Here is a 24518-nt window from a genome sequence, read left to right as displayed (position 1 = left end):
TGTCATAAATTACAGCATTCTACTACCATCCAATAATAATAAAATAATAACAACAATAATAATAATAATAATAACTATAATAATAATACTGTATATCAATACTATATCGGTGAGACAAAAAAGGTAGTTAACCACTTATCTTTTTGTGATTTAGTATATTTTCAATGCATTTATCAAATTACAACCTTCAATTCCAAAAAGTTTGGGATAGAAAATGAAAGACAAATACAAACAAAAAGTATTGATTTGTAAATACCAGTACTACGTCAAAATTCAGTAACAAAATGTTTTTACAGTAGCATGTAAAACATATTTGATGTTCCACCTAATAAAATTATTTATTTTGGCGATATACAGTACAGTCACCCCAAATGTAATGTCTGCAAAATGCTTCAAAACAGTAGAGACAGGAGCAAGCTCACCGTTCCTTTTAGCAACATCTAGTTATCATTTGAAGATTAAAGACAAAAATGAATCCAGTTTAAAAATCTGAATTTTTTGCCATTTCTCTGTCATGTTGGTCTGTATAGGTGCCTAGTCGGTCAATAGCACAGCTGAGATTAAAACTTGATTCTAAGTGGGGATGGGCTAGAACATTAGAACGTTGCGTCACCCAAAGAGCCTCAAAATATGTTTTTAAATCTATTTGTTTATGCTTATAAATACATACAGTACATTTAGTCCACATATGTATTATGTGTGTAATTTAAAGTAGACGTACCCAATGAAAGTACAAATTGGTTGAATACTCTTCTACCCTCACTGTATATAGTTCTATTTTCAGACTAACTGTACATTAATAATAATAAAAATAATAATAATTATGCGTTATTGCAATTCACTCTCCCATCATTACCTTGTCATAATTAGCTGGTATTAATGGGGGTGATGGTTCATCAGGAGCAGTTGTGCTTCTCTCCCACTGTTGCAGGTATATTAAAGACATCTCCATAAAGCAACTGTGGATCAACCTGCAAAACATATGCACAAATACAGAATTATATAAAATATACTTATTACATGAATGAATAAATTATTTACATAATATTGATAATATTGTATAATTGATAATATTGTATTTATTGTTAAACAATATAAATTATGTATGGGAAATTATAACATTTACTCATTTCTAAAAATCCAATGTTCCATCATGTCATTGTTCATAAGTAATACATTTTGATTAATTTACAATGTAAAACTGCCAACCAACGTCCTCATTCTCACGAGGTATGTCTGATTCATTAGAGCTTGCATGTCCTGGAAGTCTTAAGATCGAGAAACAGTATAAGTGATGTAAGGTTGTATTGAAGTTGAAGTGTCTATGTAGCCTATAATGTGTTTTTAATAAACACTGTGCATACCCTCATTTAACTGCAAGCATCAAAAGTCTGTTTGGTAAACATGCTATTTAAATTTAAAATTAATTAATTAATTAAATTACTTTACCTAATAAAATCATTCATTTTTATTTTGGGGCACTTACAAAATTTCAAGGTCATCAGACATACAACAGTTTGAGAACCACTGTTCTTTGAGAATAAGTGGACTCAAACCAAGTCTACATTCTGTAGGGTCCAAGCATTCAGCTCTGTAATCTTTTCTTGGTGTATTTCACACATGCACTTTCAACCTGACTAGCATATGATGAAGGATGACTCATATCAGTTTCTTCCTCAACTCTGTGGACTTGTGCAGAAATGTTTTTATAAGCCACCGAAAAGGCTCCAAAGGTCAATTGAGCATTTTATGCATCTCAAAGAAAACAATAGGATCTTTGTTGTATTGTGTCGTACTGCCTGAGAGCATCTGCAACTCATTTGTTTATGTATTTTCTTTAATGTGTCACCTATATGTCTATAATCAGATGTACCATCGCAAATGACCAGTTACAAAACTCACTTCAAGTTATAGCTGTAGGAATGAGTAAGTGTGATGCTCTCCAGGAACGTTTCTACCACTGTCTGGAACTGCAGTTCTCTCTCTGACGTTAAAAATCGTCCCAAAAGTCCTACAGAAACACAGAAATGTACATACACAAACATTCAGCAGACTGAAAAGAACAAAAAAGCACTGCACCGCAGCCAAACGACTTTAATTTTCATCCTGCTGACCTTTAAGATACAGGATGTCAGCCTCCAGCTGAAGGTCCCTGCTGGCCGAAGCCTGTGAGATGGTGAGTGCAGACTGCAGGACCTCATCAGCCAAGAGCCACGACTTCACATGTTCTTTCTCTTCAGAGAAGCCTGCCATGGCTTGCATGGCCAAACACTGACCTAAAGTATACAAGTAATACAAATAAGTTTTATTATGATTAATTATAATAAATATTTAAATGATTAAAGGATATAGCAAATCTCTTTCTAATCTGAAATTAATATTTATTGTAAATAAAATATTTAATATGCACAAATTTCATATTATTTTAGGGTGGCACGGTGTAACAGTGGTTAGCGCTGTCCTGTCACAGCCTGGGTTTGATTCATCAGCCAGGCAACCAGGGTCTTCTGTGTGGAGTTTGCATGTTCTCCCTGTGTCTTTGTGGGTTTTCTCCAGGTTCTCTGGTACAGTCAGGCAAACTGGAGCTACTAAAATTGCCCTAGGTATAAGTGTGTGTGTGTGTGTCTGCCCTGTGATGGACTGGCTATCTGTCTGCAGTGTTTCCTGCCTTTTGCCTAATAAATCGGACCCACTGCGACCCTGAGTGGTGGTAATACAGACAATGAGTGAACAAATGAATGTTGTTTGTTAGTGTTTTTTTTTTTACTTTTTTAAGTTTCATGTATTGTGGATTGTTGTAAGTTGCTAGTTTACATTTCAGAATTTTGTATTGTTGGTGTCTAAACAGAAAGGTTAGCATGAAATGACATGAAGTAATGCATATTCAAATGTAACGGCTAGAAAGAAAAGTCTGTGCTAATTACTGTAATTGTTTACATATTTTAGTACTATCATGAAGAAAGCTATCTGTGTCTTACGTGCATACATTCATAATTCCTTTAATTACTATTACAAGTAAAGAAAATGTAATGTAATTAAAGGATTTACCCAGGTGCATGGTTGTCCTGGCCAGTAGAGGGAGCTGTGGGAGGTAAACATTCCTTAAACTGTGAGTGGGAGCAAGCCCTATCCCTCCACCTGCTTTCAGGATGACACACTCCCCTAAAGTATTTAGCTGTCAGTGAAAGAGAATCAACATCAATGTTGTGTTAAATGATGTGTTTGCTAGAATTACTGGGTATGTAATCATATTTACAATCAACAACACAGAGTTTACTAGTAACAGGACTGACCTGCTGCTGCAGTAGTTTCTGAGTAAGCAGGTCAAGTGACTGGCCACCTGAACCTCTCAATTCACTTAATAGCAAAGTGCACTTGGCAAGGACCAGACCAGAGCGATGTGAAAGGGCTTTACGCCCGGACAGCAAACTTACAGCTTCCTAAACATGTAAATGTAAAAAAACAAACACAAATGCTACTTAAATTACTTAAATGCTAATAAAATAGTCTATTATTTATAGAAATATAAGCATAATTAATTAATAATAAGTTAATTCTCTGTTGAATAATTAATTAAAGTTTAGGGGTACGTATGCTGAGTAGATTAAAAAAATACTTAAAGGCTGTTTTTGTATAGTAAATTAATGATAATGATAATCAAGGGTAGATGGAATGGCCTTGTCATATATCTACATTTACATTTTCAGCATTTAGCAGAGGCTTTTATCCAAAGCGACTTACACAATGAGCAGAACACGATGAGCAATTGCGGGTTAAGGGCCTTGCTCAGGGACCCAACAGTGGCAACTTGGTGGTGGCAGGGCTTGAACCAGCAACCTTCTGTTTACTAGTCCAGTACCTTAACCACTGAGCTATCACTGGCCATATATACATGTGTACAGTACAATGAAATGAAAATTATTGTACAACGCCCCTGGACACAAGAAGGTTAAGGGCTTAGCTTAAGGGCCCAACATTAGCTGCATTGCAGAGCCAGGATTTGAACCCACAAATCTAGTTACTACATGCCTGTAATAAAGAGGCACTTTTCTCTGGTGCTCCCCCACGATGTGTGTTTAGTGTGACACCCTGCAGCAGTAGTAGGGCCTGAGTGTCTGGGTCTCCACATTCCTCAGCTTTATCAAGACCTTGCTTTAGCAACCTCTCAGCCTCCACACTGCTGTCCACACCTGTATGCACACACACACACACACACACACATTTTTAAAAAACTGCATTTGCTTACTCCAAAGCAATCTAGATCAAAACCTTTTAGTCCAGTGACTCACAATTACCACAACATTAACTGTTTGCTTGATCAAGTCTAGCTGGTCAGTTAAGTGTTTTAGTCATGAATTAATTTAAGACCTGGCACTTAGGTGGCACAGCGGAAAAGATGCTAGCACACCAAAGCTGACATTTTAAACACACAATTTTGAATCTCAGCTCTGCTACTGGCAAGCCAGGTTCCTATATGGACAATGATTGGCTCGTCTGAGGGTAGGAATTGTCGGAGGGGATTCCTCATAACTGCTGCAATTATGGTCACTGCTGGCTAATCGATGGTGCCTGCACAATGAGACAATGGTGACCTGTGTTAGTCACGGCTCTCCTTGGTCAGGAGTTGAGGGTGGCAGCAGCAGAGGCAGTGAAATGCGATCGGGTAATTGAATATGACTAGACTGGAAGGAAAACTGGGGGAAAATGCATAAAAAGGAATTAATTTAAGTAGAACAGTGCAGACATTAATTAACTAATGTACAGTATATCTTAGTATATTTCAGTACACACTGATAAGCCAAAACATTAGGACCACCCCCAAAAATGTTAGCTATGCCTATTTTGTAACAATTGTGCATGTAAAGGTTTAGGATATATTAAATATTGGGCTTATGGTAGTTTTTCATAGTTCACCTGTTGAATGCAGCAGATTTGGGCAGCATAAAGACCTGAGTGACTTTGATAAGGGTCAAATCTTAATGTCCACTGAAATTATCACTGAGACAGCACACTTGTTGATGTTGTTGTGGTTTAAATTGTAAAATATCTTGCTGACCTGGGCAGATAGCAGTGCCAGGGATGTGCGCAGTGAGGCTCTGGATCAAAGCCAAAGTGCAGCGCAACCAGAGTGAGCAGCCCATGCGCTCTAAAGCATTCACTGCATCAGGCATATCACACAGCTGAGGTGAAGGGTCCGATTCCTGCATGCTCTTCTGTACAGAAACAAACAAAAGTCAAAGAGAGGTTAAACTAGGTAATTAGATGTAAACTGTGCCATATCAGATCAGAATGCAGAACCTAAACTATACCAATATTTGGGAAGTTTTTGCAGCGCCACATTTTCTCAAAAACAGAGCACTTCTAGTATGTGCCAAGGAGCAAAACTACAATTAATTCATTTATTTATTTATTTTAAGTAACTGCTTTTGTAACACTAAGCTTCACCTCAATATACACCCTCTCATATATACCTAGGGGTTAATTTCTGTAGCTAGTCCACCTGCATACAACTGTCAGGTAGGAAGTAAATGGGTCCCTAATGGAAACACAAGCAGACAGGAGGCAAGGTTCAAACACAGGTCATTGTCTGTGTGTCGTTATCACCGTGGCTGCCTGTAAACAGCATGGGCTGATTCAGAGATACTTCAACACAGACTACTGTCTATAACGACTGCACATATTAAGGGGGTATTTAATTAATCAATTAATTACAGAAAAAAAAAACAATTTGAAAAGCAATAAAATCCCAAGACTGTCATGGCATTCATGTCTCTTACAAATGTATGTAAACCTTTAACTTTAACTCTAATTATGTTTCATATATTTATAGCCCAAAATGCAATACACAATAATACAAAACATAATTTTTCATTCAAAATACGTGCAAATATTTTTAATGTAAAAAATTAAGACTAGACAAAGAGAGTGAGTTTGCAGTATTTAGTCCAGCATAGCTCTAATATACAGTAGTAAGGTTACCTGCTCCTGTTTGGCTCTGTTAATAGGCACAGATAGATAGAGTGGTTTTCTGGGGGAACCCTCCTTGGTATCGTCACTCTGGAAAAAAGTTGAGTCCTGAAGTAACCTTAAAGCGGAGGCTGTCAGATCTGCACTGTAACAGGAAGCAACAATGCTAACATAGAAATACACACATATACTGTATGTGTACATGCACACATTATATACAAAAGAGTTCATTTTTTTACCTAGATGCACTTTTGCCCTGCTGCAACTTGAGATTAGACAACAGCAGTCTGGTTTCCACGGCCAGCTCCAGCTCTTCAGGGTCTGTGTTGATGTGGTCCAGGGTAAACAGCTTAAAATTTAACTGCTTAGAGGCCTCCTTCAGTAGCACAGCCTGCAGAATTACACACTGCCATTACACATATTGTATACAAAACTAATATCTGAAATTGCATTACACTCAACTAGTAGAAAGTGTATATTATATAGGATTGGCCCCGTAGATCCAGTGCAAAACTAAAGAAGCAAACTTTTGACACCAAATATTTAATATATGGTCAACACTTTTTCTAAATACTGAGTTCAGGTGTTTTAGCCACACCTGTTGCTGATGGTTGTATACAATCATATAAACATTTGCCTTTTCTGTTGTTTGCTCTTTAGCCACATTATTATTTGACCTTGGTTAAATATCCTGCCATTGGGTTCATATGTTCACAGGTGGGGGGGCTCCATGAGCTGGATGCACTTCTTGTGCCTGCTCATAAAGGTGCTGTCACACATACTTCTTCATGATGGCCAAGAGTCACGGAACAACTGGCTGGGCAAAAAATAGGCATCACAGCCTCAGAGAAGCCAGCAACCGTCTGGAAAAGAAGTCATGATTATATAGACATTCATCCACCTGAAGAGAATTAATGCTTGTTGAGGCATAGAAATTGATATAAAAAGACACTGGCACTGTGATTCATCTGTGCCTCTATGGCATGGCAGGTGAGCATGATACTGCAATTCACACTCCCCTGCTGAGTTCCATGGCAGGTGGCATCATGACCCCTTGCCTTAAGAACATGTTTTTCTTTGTCATTATGGGTGGTTAATTATAGATTGAGGGGACAATTAGATTGACTCAATATCAAATTCACAATAAAAAAGCAAAGGGTTCTGTGACTCAAAATTAAAATAACAGGTTATGACCTTGACTTGTCCTTGGGTAAGCTTGTCCTTCTGGAAATCTAACCACAGGCCTGTGGACTCCCTGTTTTTCATGCTGGAAGACTCATCCACTTCAGGTGTCTCTAACACGTCTGTGTGTCCACACATACACACAAAAACACAGCAAACATAAACATATTGAATATATAGTTTAGAAAAAGAGTGCTAGAGTGGCATAGTGGTAAAATATGTTAGCCCACTACCATTGAGATCCAGGGTTTGAATCTCAGAGCGATATGTTTACAATACTTACAGTGCAAAAGTGAAATGTTTACCTGAAAGTGGTTCAGGTAAATCATGAATCATGCTACACATGGCCAAAATGAGCTGAATTTTAGCCAGAAGGAGTCGATGGGTCAGTCTGGTTCCATATAAAGCAATCATGTCTTCAGTGAGTCTGCTGTTCAAAAGCTTCTCAAGAACCTAAACACAGCAAAACATGTTTTACTCAATTTCAAAAAAGAATGTCATTTTTAGTGGGTGGTAAATAAGCTTATAAAAAATATTCTGGATCTGTAGCAAATACTACAACAAATTTAGTTTGTCTGAATTAATCAGAATAGGGGTTTAGACTTGCTGTTGCATTGCAAGAATTTAATATCACAATCGTCCCAAAGTGAAGCTAGCTGTACACTCTTTGTTTAAATTTTCTTTGTTTAAAAGTTTGTTATAGATTAAACTTGTTTAATATGTATAGAGGTAGTTTTGACGTGTTGGACAATTAAAACTTGGGCATTTTTAGCCATACAGAGACCTGTAATAATTATAAAAAAGTTTTTATAAATATTTTTTTTTTTTTACATTATACCATATTTTATGCAAATATTTACACAAATTATGTAATATAGTACAGTAACATGGACAGTAAATTAAATCCTATAATTATCACATTAAATACATCAACTTGGTGGTGGTGCTGCTTGAACCAACAACATTCTGATTATTAGTCCTGTTCCTTAACCACTTAGCTACCACTGCTACAAAGAATTACACACGAAATGTAATAAAAATACATAAAACTGAAATTAAGGATTAACATATGAATTGATTATGATGAATAGGATCTCTCTAGTATTGTGAAACTTAACAATAAATTGAACGACATCTTAAATCATGGTTAGCTTAAATTAGCTGCAATTTGATGATTATTAAAGGTGACAGACGTAACTATTTAAAATTCAGTAATGTATACAGTGTATCACGAAAGTGAGTACACCCCTCACATTTCTGCAAATATTTCATTATATCTTTTCATGGGACAACACTATAGACATGAAACTTGGATATAACTAAGAGTAGTCAGTGTACAACTTGTATAGCAGTGTAGATTTACTGTCTTCTGAAAATAACTCAACACACAGCCATTAATGTCTAAATAGCTGGCAACATAAGTGAGTACACCCCACAGTGAACATGTCCAAATTGTGCCTAAAGTGTCAATATTTTGTGTGACCACCATTATTATCACTGCCTTAACCCTCCTGGGCATGGAATTCACCAGAGCTGCACAGGTTGCTACTGGAATCCTCTTCCACTCCTCCGTGATGACATCACGGAGCTGGTGGATGTTAGACACCTTAAACTCCTCCACCTTCCACTTGAGGATGCGCCACAGGTGCTCAATTGGGTTTAGTCCATCACCTTTACCTTCAGCTTCCTCAGCAAGGCAGTTGTCATCTTGGAGGTTGTGTTTGGGGTCGTTATCCTGTTGGAAAACTGCCATGAGGCCCAGTTTTCGAAGGGAGGGGATCATGCTCTGTTTCAGAATGTCACAGTACATGTTGGAATTCATGTTTCCCTCAATGAACTGCAGCTCCCCAGTGCCAGCAACACTCATGCAGCCCAAGACCATGATGCTACCACCACCATGCTTGACTGTAGGCAAGATACAGTTGTCTTGGTACTTCTCACCAGGGCGCCGCCACACATGCTGGACACCATCTGAGCCAAACAAGTTTATCTTGGTCTCGTCAGACCACAGGGCATTCCAGTAATCCATGTTCTTGGACTGCTTGTCTTCAGCAAACTGTTTGCGGGCTTTCTTGTGCGTCAGCTTCCTTCTGGGATGACGACCATGCAGACCGAGTTGATGCAGTATGCGGTGTATGGTCTGAGCACTGACAGGCTGACCTCCCACGTCTTCAACCTCTGCAGCAATGCTGGCAGCACTCATGTGTCTATTTTTTAAAGCCAACCTCTGGATATGACGCCGAACACGTGGACTCAACTTCTTTGGTCGACCCTGGCGAAGCCTGTTCCGAGTGGAACCTGTCCTGGAAAACCGCTGTATGACCTTGGCCACCATGCTGTAGCTCAGTTTCAGGGTGTTAGCAATCTTCTTATAGCCCAGGCCATCTTTGTGGAGAGCAACAATTCTATTTCTCACATCCTCAGAGAGTTCTTTGCCATGAGGTGCCATGTTGAATATCCAGTGGCCAGTATGAGAGAATTGTACCCAAAACACCAAATTTAACAGCCCTGCTCCCCATTTACACCTGGGACCTTGACACATGACACCAGGGAGGGACAACGACACATTTGGGCACAATTTGGACATGTTCACTGTGGGGTGTACTCACTTATGTTGCCAGCTATTTAGACATTAATGGCTGTGTGTTGAGTTATTTTCAGAAGACAGTAAATCTACACTGCTATACAAGCTGTACACTGACTACTCTAAGTTATATCCAAGTTTCATGTCTATAGTGTTGTCCCATGAAAAGATATAATGAAATATTTGCAGAAATGTGAGGGGTGTACTCACTTTCGTGATACACTGTATATATTTTTTTTCAATTACAAAATGCCTGTGTTAAAACAGCAAGAAAGACTGTTACCTGAAGATTAGTAGGATCCACAAGTGGCATGCTATTTCTGAACTTCTCCTGTGTCTGTGAAGAATATATTCATTCAAATAGACTCTGAACAAGCTGAATGATCTAAAAATCACAAAAAAACTGATTATATTGTTAAATGAAATGTGTTGTACCATAGCTTTCTCTGATCCAGTGTAACCACAATGAGTAAAGGGGACTTTCTCAAATGTGAGACTGTGGATCTCTCGTACCGCCTCACCAAACATACTCAGCTCTGTCAACACCTTCACCTGTACACGGACAATAGGATACAAGCTATAACTAGACTGGCAAATGAATCAGCTTAAAACAAAACCCAATAAGTACGATCTAACTTAAAAAATTTATTTTTTGTAGTTGTTAATGGTGGTGGTGGTGTGTTTAGGGTTGTTGTTATACTGGGAAGTAAAACATCTGTCCGTCTTGGAATATCTAAGGCTGCATGTTTGCATGTACAACCAAAAATTTGTGTGTACTTAACAGTACCCATTTATTTCCCACATAATGTTGCCACCACCATAATGTATTCTGGGTGGTTGCACACAGTGTGCAAGGCAGCAATATCTTGGACAGCACGCTAATCCCCCCCTTCAAACTGTGTCTGTGTAGAAACCTGGCCAATAGCACCACTGGGATTTAAACCCAGACCGAGTTTCATTATAATACATGACCATATTTATTATTTTGCTATTTTACCTTTGATGTTAAATATAATAATGTGTGTAATGTGTCAAACAATTGAAGGGTGAAGTAATTTTCTACAAGCACTGTATGACTGTAGTGCATTCTTCTTAAAATTCATGATCATCCCAACCATTTTTGTTGCTTTTTTTTTAAATGACAGTAGTAATACACAGAATTGTCAGATAACACACCTTTAGTATTCTGCAGCCTACAGTGAGTTTAGTGTCACGACACACCTTGCTGGCTACATACTGATAGAGAGCCAGTAGAGGAAGAGTCTGCAACCAAATACAAAAACATAACATATGTATATTAACATATGTGCATTAAAATGAATTAACAATGCATTATTAATTCACATATTTTACTTATTCACATACACACTCAGTAGAGGCTATTTAAAGCAGTCAGTCTAAGATGCTTGTTTTAGTCCCTGTAGATTCCAAAGGAAACCCACATGACATGCAAAAACATATATAGTAACCAAAGGCAGAGATTGAACTCAGATTCACAGGCCCTTGGTGCTGTGCAGCACCTTCATATCATCTTACAGATTGATCATGATAGTGTTATTTATGATAGTGTAACAGACGCTTGGATGGTGCAGCAGTTTATTACACTAGCCCACAACTGCAGGGACCAGGTTTCAAGTCTCAGCAGTGTCATCAACCTAGTAGCCACTCTGTAGACACAATTGGCCGTGTCTGAGGGAGGGAAAGTCAGATTGGAATCACCTGTTTAGTCTGTTCAAGCCTGTTCAAGGTGCTGGCATAAGAGGTGGAGGAATACTTGGAGTATAGCATGTTTTTTAAGTTTAGTGAAGTATTAGCTCCACTCTATATCTAAATTCCTAAACTTCAAAACTAAACTTGGTTGGTTAACTGAAATAATGTGGGGTTGATTTGTGGCTAAACTGTTATTTGTTAGTGTCAGTGGTGTCAGGTGTGTTTGTGGCCTTCATACTGTGAGGTGATGTCCTGATGTGTAGAGCCAGTGACACAAAAAGCCCAGGCTGGCCACAGTGTTGCTGACAAGACTCTGATCTGAGAAGATGTCCACTCCAGGGATGAGCTTCATGCTCAGCGAGTAAGATGCATATTCTATATCATTATCGGGATGGGGCAGGGACGCCATCAGCAGACACTGCAGAACACACACAGAATGTATTTACACACTAAACAGTACTTGCTTGTGCTTGTTTTTGTGTAATGTAGGGCAGTATTATATATGTATAGTAACTGGGTAAACAATTACTGATTGTAGTACTGACCTTATAACTCTAAAATCTCTTTAAAATCACTTACAATCTGGTGTGTTTTTGTGTGTGTGTGTGATATGTTTTAAAATTATTTACTGTGAAGAATATTGAATACCAGTCAGTCATCAGTTTCATTGTGTGGCTCAATTGTCTCTGTTGTCCTTAACCTTAGTTATGCATTGATCATTTTTTGTGTTTTCTTCAGTTTTCCTCCCAATCTAGTTGTATCCAATCACCTAATCGCATTTTGCTTCCTACTGCTGACCTCCACTCCTACCCCAGGAGAGCTGTGACTAACATGCCCCCTCCGACACATGTGCATTAGCTGACTGCCTCTTTTGACTGGCAGGAGGCAGGTTCCTACAGAGACCTGTACCAATCTCTATTAAGAGGTACACTATATATTTAGACACCTGACCATACGCTTGGTGGACATCCCATTTCAAAAACAAATGGTAATAAAATACAGTGACTACTATATAATCATTTAGCTATAATAGCCACTCTTCTCAGAGGGCTTTTCACAAGTATGTCTGTGAGCATTTGTATGACTAGACACTGATATTGGTCAAGAAAGCCTGTTCATGTGGGGTTGGGGTCAAGGCTCTGTACAGGCCACTGAAGTTTATTTAAACCAAGCTTTTCTTCATGTTTTATAGACCTTGCTGTCATGCTGGAACAGGAAATTGACTTTTCCTAAACTGTTGCTACAAAGTTAGAAGCATATAATTTCTTTGATATATTACACCTGTTAGCACTTCTTAGACAATTAGGAATGAAAAATGTACATGTAGTAAAGGTAAATAATAATACATGTTTCCTTTAATGTAAAGTACCTTAAAGAGTTTGGCAGAAAGCAGACAGCACTGTGTACGCTGGTTGATATTAGATGTCAAGATATATCTGAGCACAGAGGCAAAAAAACAATGATTAACACAGAAGTACAACCAAATGAAATCAATGAGATTATTGTTGTAAAATTTAACACACTGAGCAATCTTGGCAGAAAACAATGCTCCTTGAAGACAACCCCATATCCCTGCATGCTTCAGGGGCTGCTGAGAGGAGCTGCTTCCCCATGAATCACCATCCCATGATTCCAGCACTTTTGAGGTCTGCAGAGCGCAGTCGACAGCTTTACTCCACTGTAGGTGAGCAGCCCTGAATATAACATGGAATAATTTGATTAAATTAAATTAATTTTGTTATGAATTTGTTTGAAATACCCACAGTCAGTTATTACGAAAGTGTGTGGACATCCATATCACATAGTTAGGGCTTTCCTAAATTAATGGAAAAATGTGTCTTTCAAAAATCCCAGATTTCACGGCAGTCATTAAATTACACTCATAAATTAAATGACAGAATAAATAGAAGCTACAATACACAGCACAGCCTACCTTAACATTTGAATGTAAACCTAGAACATCCAGCAGCAGTGTGAGGCTCTGTCACAGAAAAAAAACTGTCGTCCGTGTTTTGACATAGAATTGGTTGGCAGTTTTCCAATCTCGGTTGTCTAAGTACTGTTTTTAGCTGCTTTAGACTTCTAAAGTCTACCTCAGAGTGCAAATTAACCAGTAAACGTGAGGCACTTGAAGCGAATTGCAGCGATGGATGACAGCAAATTGCAGATTACACGGAAAATGGCTCATTTCACGGTCCGTGACGCAAATTAGGTAGGGCCTTAATCATAACCCATCCTAATTATTAATATTTAGGTGTAGTGTTAGCCACAACTACTGCTATTTACAAAATACATGATTTGCTAGGTTTTACTGGTGGTGCAAGCATATCGGTCAGGTGTGTGCATACAGACATGATAGGCTATGTCTGAGAGTGGGGTGGCCGAGGCCCCGCGATGGATTGACATCCTGGCCGGGGTGTGTTACTGCACTGTGCCCAGTGACTTCAGAGAAAGCAAACCCACCGTAACCCTGACCAGGAGAATGAAAGAACAGTTAGGTCTCATATAACTTCAAGGCTAGAACTCACTTGTTCTTTTATTACTGCAAAGGGTGTTTTGATTTTAGAATAGGATGTCCAACAAGCACACGGTCAGGTGTCCACCTACTTTTGGCCATATAATGTATAAACTATGTATGGTACTTACTTGTAATTCCTGTTGTAGTAGTGCAGGTTTCCAAGATCGTGCAGGGCTTGAATTTGTAATGAGTTATAATGATTTGCCTGAAGATATTCTGTTTTGGCAAACACAAAGAACTTATTTTTAATTCACAACCTAAACTAATCCAATCTCAGTATAGAAGTGTATTAAAACATTATGTACTTAAGAGTTCTAGGAAAATTCTTACTGATAGAGCTGCTGTAGGAAGAAATGACAGTCTGGATGTGTGATGAAGGCAGAGTGGAGCTGTACACAGCATGCACAAAGCTGTAGTCCTCGCTGGACAGATCTGGAGGACCGATAGACGGTGCACCGCTGGTTGCCATGTTCAACTCCGGTCTGTCTGACTCCTCACAGAATGGCACCTCTTTTGCTACAGAGCCGACAAATATAAACTATATAACCAAGGTAGTTGAACACCTGATCTAGCTTGTTGGAATTCAATTTAAAAAACAAATGATATTAAAATAGAGTGACCTTTATGTGATCTTTTCAGCTTTAACAGCAGCCACTCTTCTTTTCACAAGACTTTAAAGTATGTCTGTGTCTGTGAGAATTTGTGCCCATTCAGTCAAAAGAACATTTGTATACTGTATATGGGCAATGATGCTGGTCAAGAAACCGTCAAGTGTCCGCTCAGGTGGCGCAGCGGTAAAATACACTAGCACACCAGAGCTGGGTTTTCGAATACATTGTATCAAATCTCAGCTTTGCCATCTGGCTGGGCTTGGCGGCTGCATGAACAACGATTGGCTGTTGTTCATAGGGTTAGGGACAAGTCAGATCATGGGTCCTCATAACTGGTGCAATTATGACCCCTGCTGGCTGATTAATGGCACCTGCACAGGGCTGAGGAATAATGCTATATGAACTCGACTCGTGCAGCTGAAAAATGCAGTCTGTACTGAGCATGTGTCGGAGGGGGCGTGTGTCATTTGAGAAGCGCCCTTAGTCAGCGGTGGAGGTTTGAATCAGTGGATGCACTCAAGTGATGTTCCAGTTCATTTCAAATCTGTTCAGTGCTGCTAAATAGGGTGATGCCTGGCTGGCAATGTTCAAATTTATTCCAAAGGTGTTCAATGAGGTTGAGGTAACTCTGTGCCGGTTAGTGGAGTTTCTCCACACCAAACTCATCAAACAGTGTCTTTATGGACCTCGCTTTGTGCCATGCTGGAACAGTAAAGGATTTTGACCACCTGCCTTCTCAGGAATCTGGTGGCAGCCGATAATAGCTTCCTATTTCTGCCACGTCCAGGTAGTGTAGCCAGTGTTCTGAAGTGACTTTTCAGTGAAATATTTAATCAATATAAGTGCATAATTTTAAAATAATATCCTATATGGTAAATCATTAATATATTTGTCAGATGCGTTTATCTCTGGTCATAGTCTGTACTGCTTTTGTATAGTCTTATGTGTGAGAAGATATCAGCTGAACTCAGTTATTGTGGTAGTAGAAGATGCCCAGGGACCATAAAGTGTGAGAAAGAGGGGCCCATGTCATAAACAAGTGACATATGAAATACGGGGTCTGTATGTTTGTTCCTAAAATAGGAGTAGGTGAAAAGAGGCCCGCCTAAACCAGCCCTTGTTTTTGGTAGAATAAACAGAGGACCAGAGTCAATGCAAGTCAGTCGTTACCTTGTTTTCTTTAGTTAAAGTATGTTGCAAGTTGAGTTTTTGACACCACAGGTCCTTTAACTTTAAAGTTGCAAACTGTGCTTCCAACTGTATCTTTAGAAACAATCAAGGCCTTTGTCTATCTTTTTGTATCCTTTTCCTTGTTTGTGCAAAGCAATTATCTCTTAATTATCGATCAACAAACCCCTAGCCAGTCCAGGTATTTGATGCGTTTTATCTCAAGCAAACCTGAAGTCCTTGATTAAACAAATAACCCAGTTCTTACCAGTGTGTCTGAATGGTGCAGATTATGTAAGACAGTAAAAGAAACTCACAGTGCTGTGTGTCAGCCAGCAAACGTAGGAGCAATGTGCGACTGTGCTGGAAAGCGTGAATTGTATGGTGTTTTTTGGCCAGTGACTCTCTAAAACAGCATAAAGTGTCCTCAATATCCAGGGGCACAGACACCAAACACATGGCTCTTTTTACATCTGTAGAGACGAAAACATGAGAATTACTCTATCAAAATACCACAGCAAGTAAGACACACATTGTTCTTTGTTGGAGTAAAAATGTGTGTAAAAATTTATTTTTTAAAGATAAGGTGTGTGTGTAAAATAATATGACTGAATGGCAGGTACTAATCTAATATTAAATCAATTGGTTAAAATCACACCACCTTACCTGCTAAAGGTTGAGTGGCCGCATTGCTTGAGATCCCCTTGTGCGCGCTCTCGTCAATGATGGGATGAGGCAAAAGCAACTGTTTGCCTGCATAGTTTCTACAGGTGATCTGTAAATCAGCCAACAATATAATAACAGTAGAATAATATAATTATATAATCAGTCAATCATAATATGCTAGTTCAGGCTAAACAAGTGCTGTTCACCTTTTCTCCAGTAACTGATTCAGTATAGATGAAGTGAGGCTGAGGAACTGAAGAACCTCCAAAGTGACTGATCCTTTCTAGCAGTCTTCTCTGAGCGTGCACCAGTAAAGGGGTTATCACATGAGTGTGGTGCTCACTGGAACACAGGACACATGACAAAAACATTAGCATTGAGAAACATCAAGGTGACGGTGAGAAATGTGGCAGCAAAGAGGCACTACAGGGCCCTGTAAACATGGGTTTGAGCATCGCCTCTGGTTACTGTCTCTGCAAAGTTTGGCACTGATGGTTTAAGCAAAGATGGATATTCACAAGCATTTGAGTTCAGACCCAAACTATTTTAAACTCACAACCTAAACTAGAATAACAGCAGCATTGATCATTTCAAGGATGAGTGGGCAAAGGGCATACAATATAACATTTGCAAAAGTTTGGGCACCCCTTTGAAAAGAAGTAAACAAAACCCTGCAGCAAGTACCAAAATATTTTAAAGTTACTTTAAATTTAATACATTTCAGAAATACTAAATCAGATGTTAAAAAATATATCAGTTACAAAGTCTCATTGGATCTTGGATGGATAGAAGAATGACTTTTAGTACATATTAGCAAATTAGGCTACAACAGTACAGTGATTTAAAAACATACTTCCAGTCCTCTTGGATGGCGTAAAAATTGAGGGGTATATCTTGAAATTGCCCTTCAAGTAGGGCTGGGCGGTATATTGCAAATATCGATATATTAGATATTACTTTTTACACAATACTGAAGATGGCCATATTTGTTATGTTGAGTATGCTTAGGATACACAGGTTACCATTTGAGAACAAAGCTCAAAGGTGCTGTGCTACACACTCTCTTTCGTTTTAAGAGAAGCTTAGGTAAGCAGCGGTTATGATTTTATGCTGCTGTGTGGTTGATCTGGGTTGCGGTGCTGCTGTTTACTGTGTGCTTTCATTTTGCAATGATAGCAAAGATTACACAGGATAACAAAGATTTTGCTACTTGGAATAAAACATGCTATTTACATGAAATCGAGTGTGCTGATTCCGAATATGAAGTCAAAATTCGCGCAGGACGTCGAGATTTTAAGTTACAGGCCAAATGCAGTTTGGTGACAGCTTGGTAGATTTGTCCATGTTCTGCAGCTTGGCAACATTGTAATTGCTGCACCATAGCTAGTTGACAATATTGTTTTCTTATATTGCTAGTATGTCTGCTTAAGCCTAAAGATGAGTAGGAGGAGCTGTGTTAACCATCCAGACAATTTTTGCTACATTTGTGGTAAATACACCCTATACGATCAGCGCAAAAACCTGACGAAGAGAGTGATGATCGCTTACAAGTAATATTTCGGGTGTAAATTTGGAGATCAAGACAAAAGCTGGGCACCTCACATCTGCTGCACTGTGTGCTACGCTGGTCTCACACAGTGGCTCAATGGCAAGAGAAAGGCAATGCAGTTTGCTGTGCCTATGATTTGGCGGGAACCGAAAGATCATCACTCGGACTGCTATTTTTGCATGACTAATGTTGCTGGATTTTCAAAGAAGAACAAGTCAAAAATTGTTTATCCTGATTGTGAGTCTGCTCTGAAGCCAGTGCCACATGACGCTGAGAATACAGTGCCAATTCCACCTGCATCTTGTGCTTCTGAAAATGACAGTTCTGATGGAGATCATGAGGATGATGTTGCTCCTGACGCATGTTATGATCCAGAATCTGAACATGGTAAGCCTCACTTGCTTCTGGCAAAGCTAGCCTGAAAGCTGTATTGCTGCACAATGGCAATGAAAAGCCTTCTGTTCCTATTGCTTATGCTGCGGGAATGAAACTAAAAGCAGGAATTTGTGTTTATAATGACACATTCAGATCCAAACTGAACACGCTTGAACTCGCCGCTTGGGATGCATTTGTGCTAGTTGTGCAAAACTTTCTTGGCAACCATCGGGCTGACAACCATGCTGAACTTGTGAGCAACATGTTAGCAGCGTATCAGCAACTCGGCTGCCGAATGTCACTCAAAATTCATTTCTTACATTCTCATATGGATTTTTTCCCTTCAAATTTGGGTGATGTGAGTGATGAACACGGGGAACGATTCCACCAGGATATTGCCACCATGGAAAAAAGATATCAAAGTCACTTCAACCCCAACATGATGGGCGACTACTGCTGGTTTCTGCAGCGGTCAACAACAGACACTCACAAGCGCAAAAGCACGTGCCTGAAGCACTTTTGAACACTGTATGTGCAATTGTGCATTGCATAAAGACTCACGAGAACTTTTCAGTTACACGTTTGTTAATGTGAAGCAGTTTTTGTAATCTCTAGCAGTTTTGAACCACAATTTAGTTATGCACAGTGGCTGTATAACAGATACAAAAACAGTTTCTCGCGTCTGTTTGAATAACCAATGATACAGAGTATAACTTCAGAACCCGACGTCATAGGCAAAATTCGTCTACAGATTTAAACTCTGCACACTCGATTTAGTATAGGACACATGAAACACTCCAAGTAGCAGACAAAAAAATGTTTTCTGTGATCCAGTGTTATCAAATATTTAACTTTTTCGGGATTTTTTTTAATGCTCATTTATTTGAAGTAAAATGGCAGTGGCCTGCTACTGTACTTTGTTAAGTTTACATGATATCGTATTGTATATCGCTACTTCTTAAAAGCATATTGAGATATGAGTTTTTTAGTCATAACACCCAGCCCTACCTCCAAGACGGCCAAAGAATACCTCAGGTTATTTAAAAGCAAGTGTTTCTAAAGCATAAGTGACATAGTTTTGGCAGATACACAGCTGGGTCTATACGGGCCCACAATTTAGACTGCATTGGAAGGAGAAAATATAAGCTATGAAGTAAAGGAAACTATCTTGTGTAATCAAATTGTAGCAATGCATAAATCAAGATGAGAAAATAAAAGAATATCTAAGGCTTTGAGTGTTCCCACAATCACAGTGGTCTCAATAGTTTTGAAATGGAAGATGCTTGGCACAACATCAAACTAACTGGTCATCTGGATAAGAAGGGCCTTGGTCAGGAAGGTAAGACGGAACCCAACAGTAACACTAAATGAGCTCCAAAAGCGCACACAAACTCAGACTTGGGTGACAGTTCAGAGACAATTCAGAGACCCAAAGCATCAAAGCATACAGTCAAAAAAATTGAGGGACTTCAGGGCAAGTCTCTGAATACCATTAAGTGGACCAGCCAGAGACCAGACTTAAACCTCTGAAGACAGTTTACAGATTCTTGTTGTCTGATCTGACAGAGCTCAAAAGGATCTGCCATAGAAAATGGGAGCTGTATAAAGCTTGTAGAAATCTGTCTAGAAAGACTTGCAGGTGTAATTGCTGCCAAAAGAGCATCAACAAAATAATAAATAAAGGGTTTCAGTCTTTAATTATTTAAAATATATTTTTAAATGCTTTAACTTTACCATTATGGGTGATTCTGTATAGACCAATGGGTAAAATTGTCAAATATATCCATTCATAATGAAATCCACAACACAAAGTGTTGTATCAAAAAATGTAAATACTTAACTAGCCCAAAAGCTACAGGTAAAACAGTAGGTGACAGAAAAATGGAACTGATATGGAACCCTCGGCAGTGGTTAAGATACTGGCCCAGTTTTGGGCCCGTAAGCAAGGCTATTGCAATCCAATCCAATAGCTTGGATAGCAAATATGATTGTAAACCCCTATGACCTAAATGTAACTTAAATGTACCGTGTATAGGAGTTGTAGAGCAGGGCAAGGTGGGCAAGAGTTTCCCACTTGGCCTGGTAGTGCAGGAGTTCCAGGGTATGCAGTACCAGGTTTTTTAACCAGCACAGGTCCATCAGCAGTCCATTACTCAGAGGCGTGGCCTCTAACTCATCAGGTTCCTCATCATACACCTTCCACTGCTACACAAAAATATTTCAGCATTTAATACAAAAGAACTGTTAATGCTTTTAAAGTGTACACTTCTGCACTAAATAACCTGCAGCTTCTCCATCATGTCCATGAGCAGCTCTGAAGCCAGAACCAGCAGGGGAGTAAAGACTGTGTAGAACTGATCCAGCGTCAACATGCTAGGAGAATTATGGCTTTGGCTGCACTCCACTAGCAACGCTATGGTGCGGTAATGATCCCACAGGGTCGCACATGCGAACTGCAGAGATGTCCAAAGTGCTCCGCGATGAGCCAGCACCTGCACAAAGCAAGAAGATGTCAAGGAAAATATTTATTACAAACTTCTCTCCAAGGCACAGAGAGAAAAATGTGTTTTTATTCACTGTGTCTGCTTAAGTTTAAAGTTGATGTGCACCATTGTTCTCCTGAGGTGTAATGAGGCTTTGTAGATTGTGTACAGTGGCTGTAAGAGAATACGCTGTGAGGGAGGAGCAACATCTACAGCTGGTTCAGTGCTTCCTGAATCATTGGTCAGCTGTGTGCGAGCATAGTCCAGCTCGCTGTCCATTACAGTTTCCATAAACCCCTCTTCAGTGAGGTCTGGATCTCCTGACATGACATTAAAAGGTTAATTACCTTCAAATAAAATTTACAGACAGACTGATGAAGTCAGGTAAACTGGAATTCATCATAATATTAATATCAAAGTCAAACATTTACAAACACTTTTAAGGGACATGTACACTATGTGGCCAAAAGTATGTGGAGACAACTCCTACTTACTGAGTTCAGACACTCCTAGATGCAAAAAATTGCCTGTGCAAAAAGATCCATAAAGATGTGTTTTTATACTAAGGTGGAAAAACTCTCGATAAAATACCTCAGAGACTGGATTATGAGTAAAAAAAAGTTTTATTCCTGTCTGCAGAGAAGGATAAAAAAAAAGTCTTACATGGAGACTTGGTAAATGTGATAAGCAGGAAAGAAAATAATCACCCTTTATACTCTCATCAGTGACCTTGTAGGACAGTGGAGATTTTTAGCTAGAACATATAAACTGGTCTAAACCAGCTAAAAGTGGGTTTTGCAGCTCATACAATGCAATTGACACACTTCCTGTCATGTAAACCACTTTCCAGTAACATTCCATTGTAGCCACATTTCTCGAAATATTGGAATATGACTACTGGCAATCATGCCATAAATATATCTCACGTTCTAAGTATTAATAATGTACTTCATTTTACAAAATATTCCAGCTTTTATGAAAATAGGGGTTTGTAAAAAAAAAAAAAAAGGCCACATGCCAGACAAATCTGTCCTGTATTTGTGACCCTTGGACAGACACTAAATTCAATGAGAAATGTGTGACATATCCTCTATACAACTTTAAAGTTTACTTACCCTGATTAGAATCCTTTACTTTGTGAGGAACATTATGGATGAAGGCCCTGTGTTTGGGTTGTGGATTGGCTTTGGTGATTTGATGATACAGTTTGGGAATGTTATTCCATTTTAGCAGTGTTCCAGTATGGGCGAGGGAGAAGAAGTGCAGAGGCATCTTGCTGTACCTGTATTTTTAATGAAAAAAAAAAAAAACACTAATAAGTTATTACTTTATTATGTTTCGAAAGGCATTATGGTAAATACAGGATCACTGTTAAGCTTAAACTATTCAGTCAGTCATTTTATTCGGGGGGGGGTGCTGGAGCTTATCCCAGCTTTTCAATGGGCACAAGGCCCACACATACACACACCCATTAACCATGGGCAATTCAGTGTCTCTTATTAACCTGACTGCATGTTTTTGGACTGTGGGAAGAAACCGGAGCTCTTGGAGGAAACCCACACAGACACGGGGAGAACATGCAAACTTCACAAAGAAAGAACCCTGACCGCCCAGCCTGGGGATCAAACCCAGTACCTTCTTGTGTCAGTCATTTTGTTGGTAAAATGTAGGTGTTGAACACTGTAAATCTAGGCATATGGTGATGTACATTTTTGTGTCTATTATATTCTTTAAATATTTTTATAAATGAAATATGCACTGGGTATATTGTGTTGTTTGTTGTGTCTTTTTGGTTCCTGGAGAAACAAGTTTTAATTTAATTTCAATATGTACTTGTATACAGCTGAAATGACAATACAGCCTCTTGAATCTCTTAAACTACCACATTACTGTTCAATACCAACTTCATAGAAAACCCATCTCCAATGTCTTTAAATAAAAGTACATTTCGGCATATTTACATCCTAAAATTCCAAATTATCAGGGAACATGATCAACTTAAGGCTTTTATAGTTAATAAAAAATGTAAGTGGCATTTAATGCCTTACACTTGTAGAATGACACATTTCTAAAAAATAGGACAGTTTATTTCATTAATATTCCATTTATTGAAAATCTTTTGTTCATAAATTTAGATTTTTTTAAGCTTCTCTTGGCACAGTACACAAATAAGAACTAAGTCTTGTATGCTTTTAAGAAAAAGTAAGCAGGGTAATGCATCATAATGTGACATTTATTCTTGAAGCGCTTCTACTTTTTTCCTGCAGGTTAAATCTTATAAGATTTGCATAAAATAGATTAATATTATATACATGTACATTTGCATGGGGTGCCTTGTGGTCTCCACTCAGATGTAGTATGAACATCATGAATGCATTATTAAAGCTGGACCCCTTGACCTGGCCGCTCATGCTAATAACACTGACAGGTAGTGTGTGTTCATTTTGAAGAACTATTTTAAATTTATTCCAGATTTATTCTGAGTGTTACTCTTTCTTATGTATTTTAATTACATATATTACTAAATACATTGTACAGTGCATTTGATAGTCAAAAGATTGTGATCAACGTCTAATATTATTGTCACCACTGGGGTGTTGTAACAGGTATACTTTTTGAACGGTAAAATTAATCATCAAGCTTGGGAAACAAATTCATAAAAGATTTAAAGCAAATGTCAATGTACTGATCAGATTAATTGTAAAATGCAGGTCATTTTTATGTATTTTTGTACATTAACATTGTCAAATGTATATTTGGCACTGGCTCATATAACTATACCGATTCTGTAGAGATGTTATGCTCTGGGGCTGCAGGCTCTTTCTCAGCAGACCCAGATAGGCTTGAGCCATTATCAGGTTGATGTGGCAGGGCCAGGGCCACGCATTCGAGCAGAGCCGTCTTAGCTTCTTCCGCTGCTGGTGCCTCCTGATGACTGAACCCAGCGGCTTCAGTAGGGTCTCCCATGCCTTGGAATCTCTGCCACACCACATAGTGCACAAATATAAGTAACATTCTACCATTACTGCATCCGTACTGTACAGGCCATAACAGTTAAATATAATAATTAAAGTCACATTTTGTACATGTTTAAAATGTGCCATTACACCTAATTGTATATGACTCTAATCAAATAGATAGGCAAATAGATAAATAAACTTAAATAATAAATACATTTTAAACTTCTTTGCCCTGTTAAGTTAAAAATACTGACATTAAGCTATTTCATTTTAATTCATAGATGTGATGATCCTTTATTTTTAAATACTGAAGCTATACGCCCTACTAGAAAAATATGGTCTGAAAAATAGAATAATCATAAATTTATAAATACAAAATATAAATGGCCGAGGTGGCACAGTGGAATATTCCGTTAGTGCTCCAGTGCTGGGATTCTGAACTCCATGAGTTTAAATCTTGGCTCTGCTACCAGTCATTTGGGTGCCCACAAACAGGCACAATTTGTAGTACCTGCAGGGTGGGAAAAGACCGAACTAAAAAGGGGACAGGGTCTTTGACCTGAAGCGCCTTTAAAAATGTGGAGGAACGCAGAGATCAGTGCGTGACTCTTCATGAGTGAGACTGGACTCATGCGCAAATCCACCGAAGTATGGGTGAATAAGGCAGTTGTAGCCTAGTGGTTAAGGTACTGGACTAGTAATTCAAAGGTCGCTGGCTCAAGCCCCACCACTGCCAGGTTGCCACT

General features: G+C 38.7%; 1 protein-coding gene across 1 annotated transcript in view; it reads right to left on the bottom strand.

The window, feature by feature from the left end:
* The window catches only part of cfap54 (cilia and flagella associated protein 54), a 54764-nt gene that overhangs the window by 5856 nt on the left and 24390 nt on the right, over window positions 1–24518 (bottom strand). The window contains exons 34-60 of the mRNA XM_063009243.1: window positions 23594–23791; window positions 21928–22094; window positions 20939–21132; window positions 20612–20821; window positions 20356–20534; window positions 16612–16747; window positions 16406–16514; window positions 16057–16212; window positions 14292–14477; window positions 14090–14177; window positions 12967–13137; window positions 12813–12879; window positions 11682–11861; window positions 10910–10996; window positions 10169–10285; window positions 10017–10070; window positions 7455–7602; window positions 7162–7271; window positions 6207–6358; window positions 5980–6112; window positions 5057–5213; window positions 4030–4190; window positions 3294–3440; window positions 3049–3175; window positions 2115–2276; window positions 1903–2011; window positions 857–971 (exon numbers count right to left, since the gene is read on the bottom strand). Of these exons, the coding sequence (XP_062865313.1) occupies window positions 857–971; window positions 1903–2011; window positions 2115–2276; window positions 3049–3175; window positions 3294–3440; window positions 4030–4190; window positions 5057–5213; window positions 5980–6112; window positions 6207–6358; window positions 7162–7271; window positions 7455–7602; window positions 10017–10070; window positions 10169–10285; window positions 10910–10996; window positions 11682–11861; window positions 12813–12879; window positions 12967–13137; window positions 14090–14177; window positions 14292–14477; window positions 16057–16212; window positions 16406–16514; window positions 16612–16747; window positions 20356–20534; window positions 20612–20821; window positions 20939–21132; window positions 21928–22094; window positions 23594–23791 (3820 nt within the window). The remainder of the gene's footprint in view (window positions 1–856; window positions 972–1902; window positions 2012–2114; window positions 2277–3048; window positions 3176–3293; window positions 3441–4029; window positions 4191–5056; window positions 5214–5979; window positions 6113–6206; window positions 6359–7161; window positions 7272–7454; window positions 7603–10016; window positions 10071–10168; window positions 10286–10909; window positions 10997–11681; window positions 11862–12812; window positions 12880–12966; window positions 13138–14089; window positions 14178–14291; window positions 14478–16056; window positions 16213–16405; window positions 16515–16611; window positions 16748–20355; window positions 20535–20611; window positions 20822–20938; window positions 21133–21927; window positions 22095–23593; window positions 23792–24518) is intronic.

The sequence above is a fragment of the Trichomycterus rosablanca genome, chromosome 1 (genome assembly GCF_030014385.1).
Source record: "Trichomycterus rosablanca isolate fTriRos1 chromosome 1, fTriRos1.hap1, whole genome shotgun sequence".
NCBI lineage: Eukaryota > Metazoa > Chordata > Actinopteri > Siluriformes > Trichomycteridae > Trichomycterus > Trichomycterus rosablanca.
This window is presented reverse-complemented; position numbering and strand designations above follow the sequence as displayed.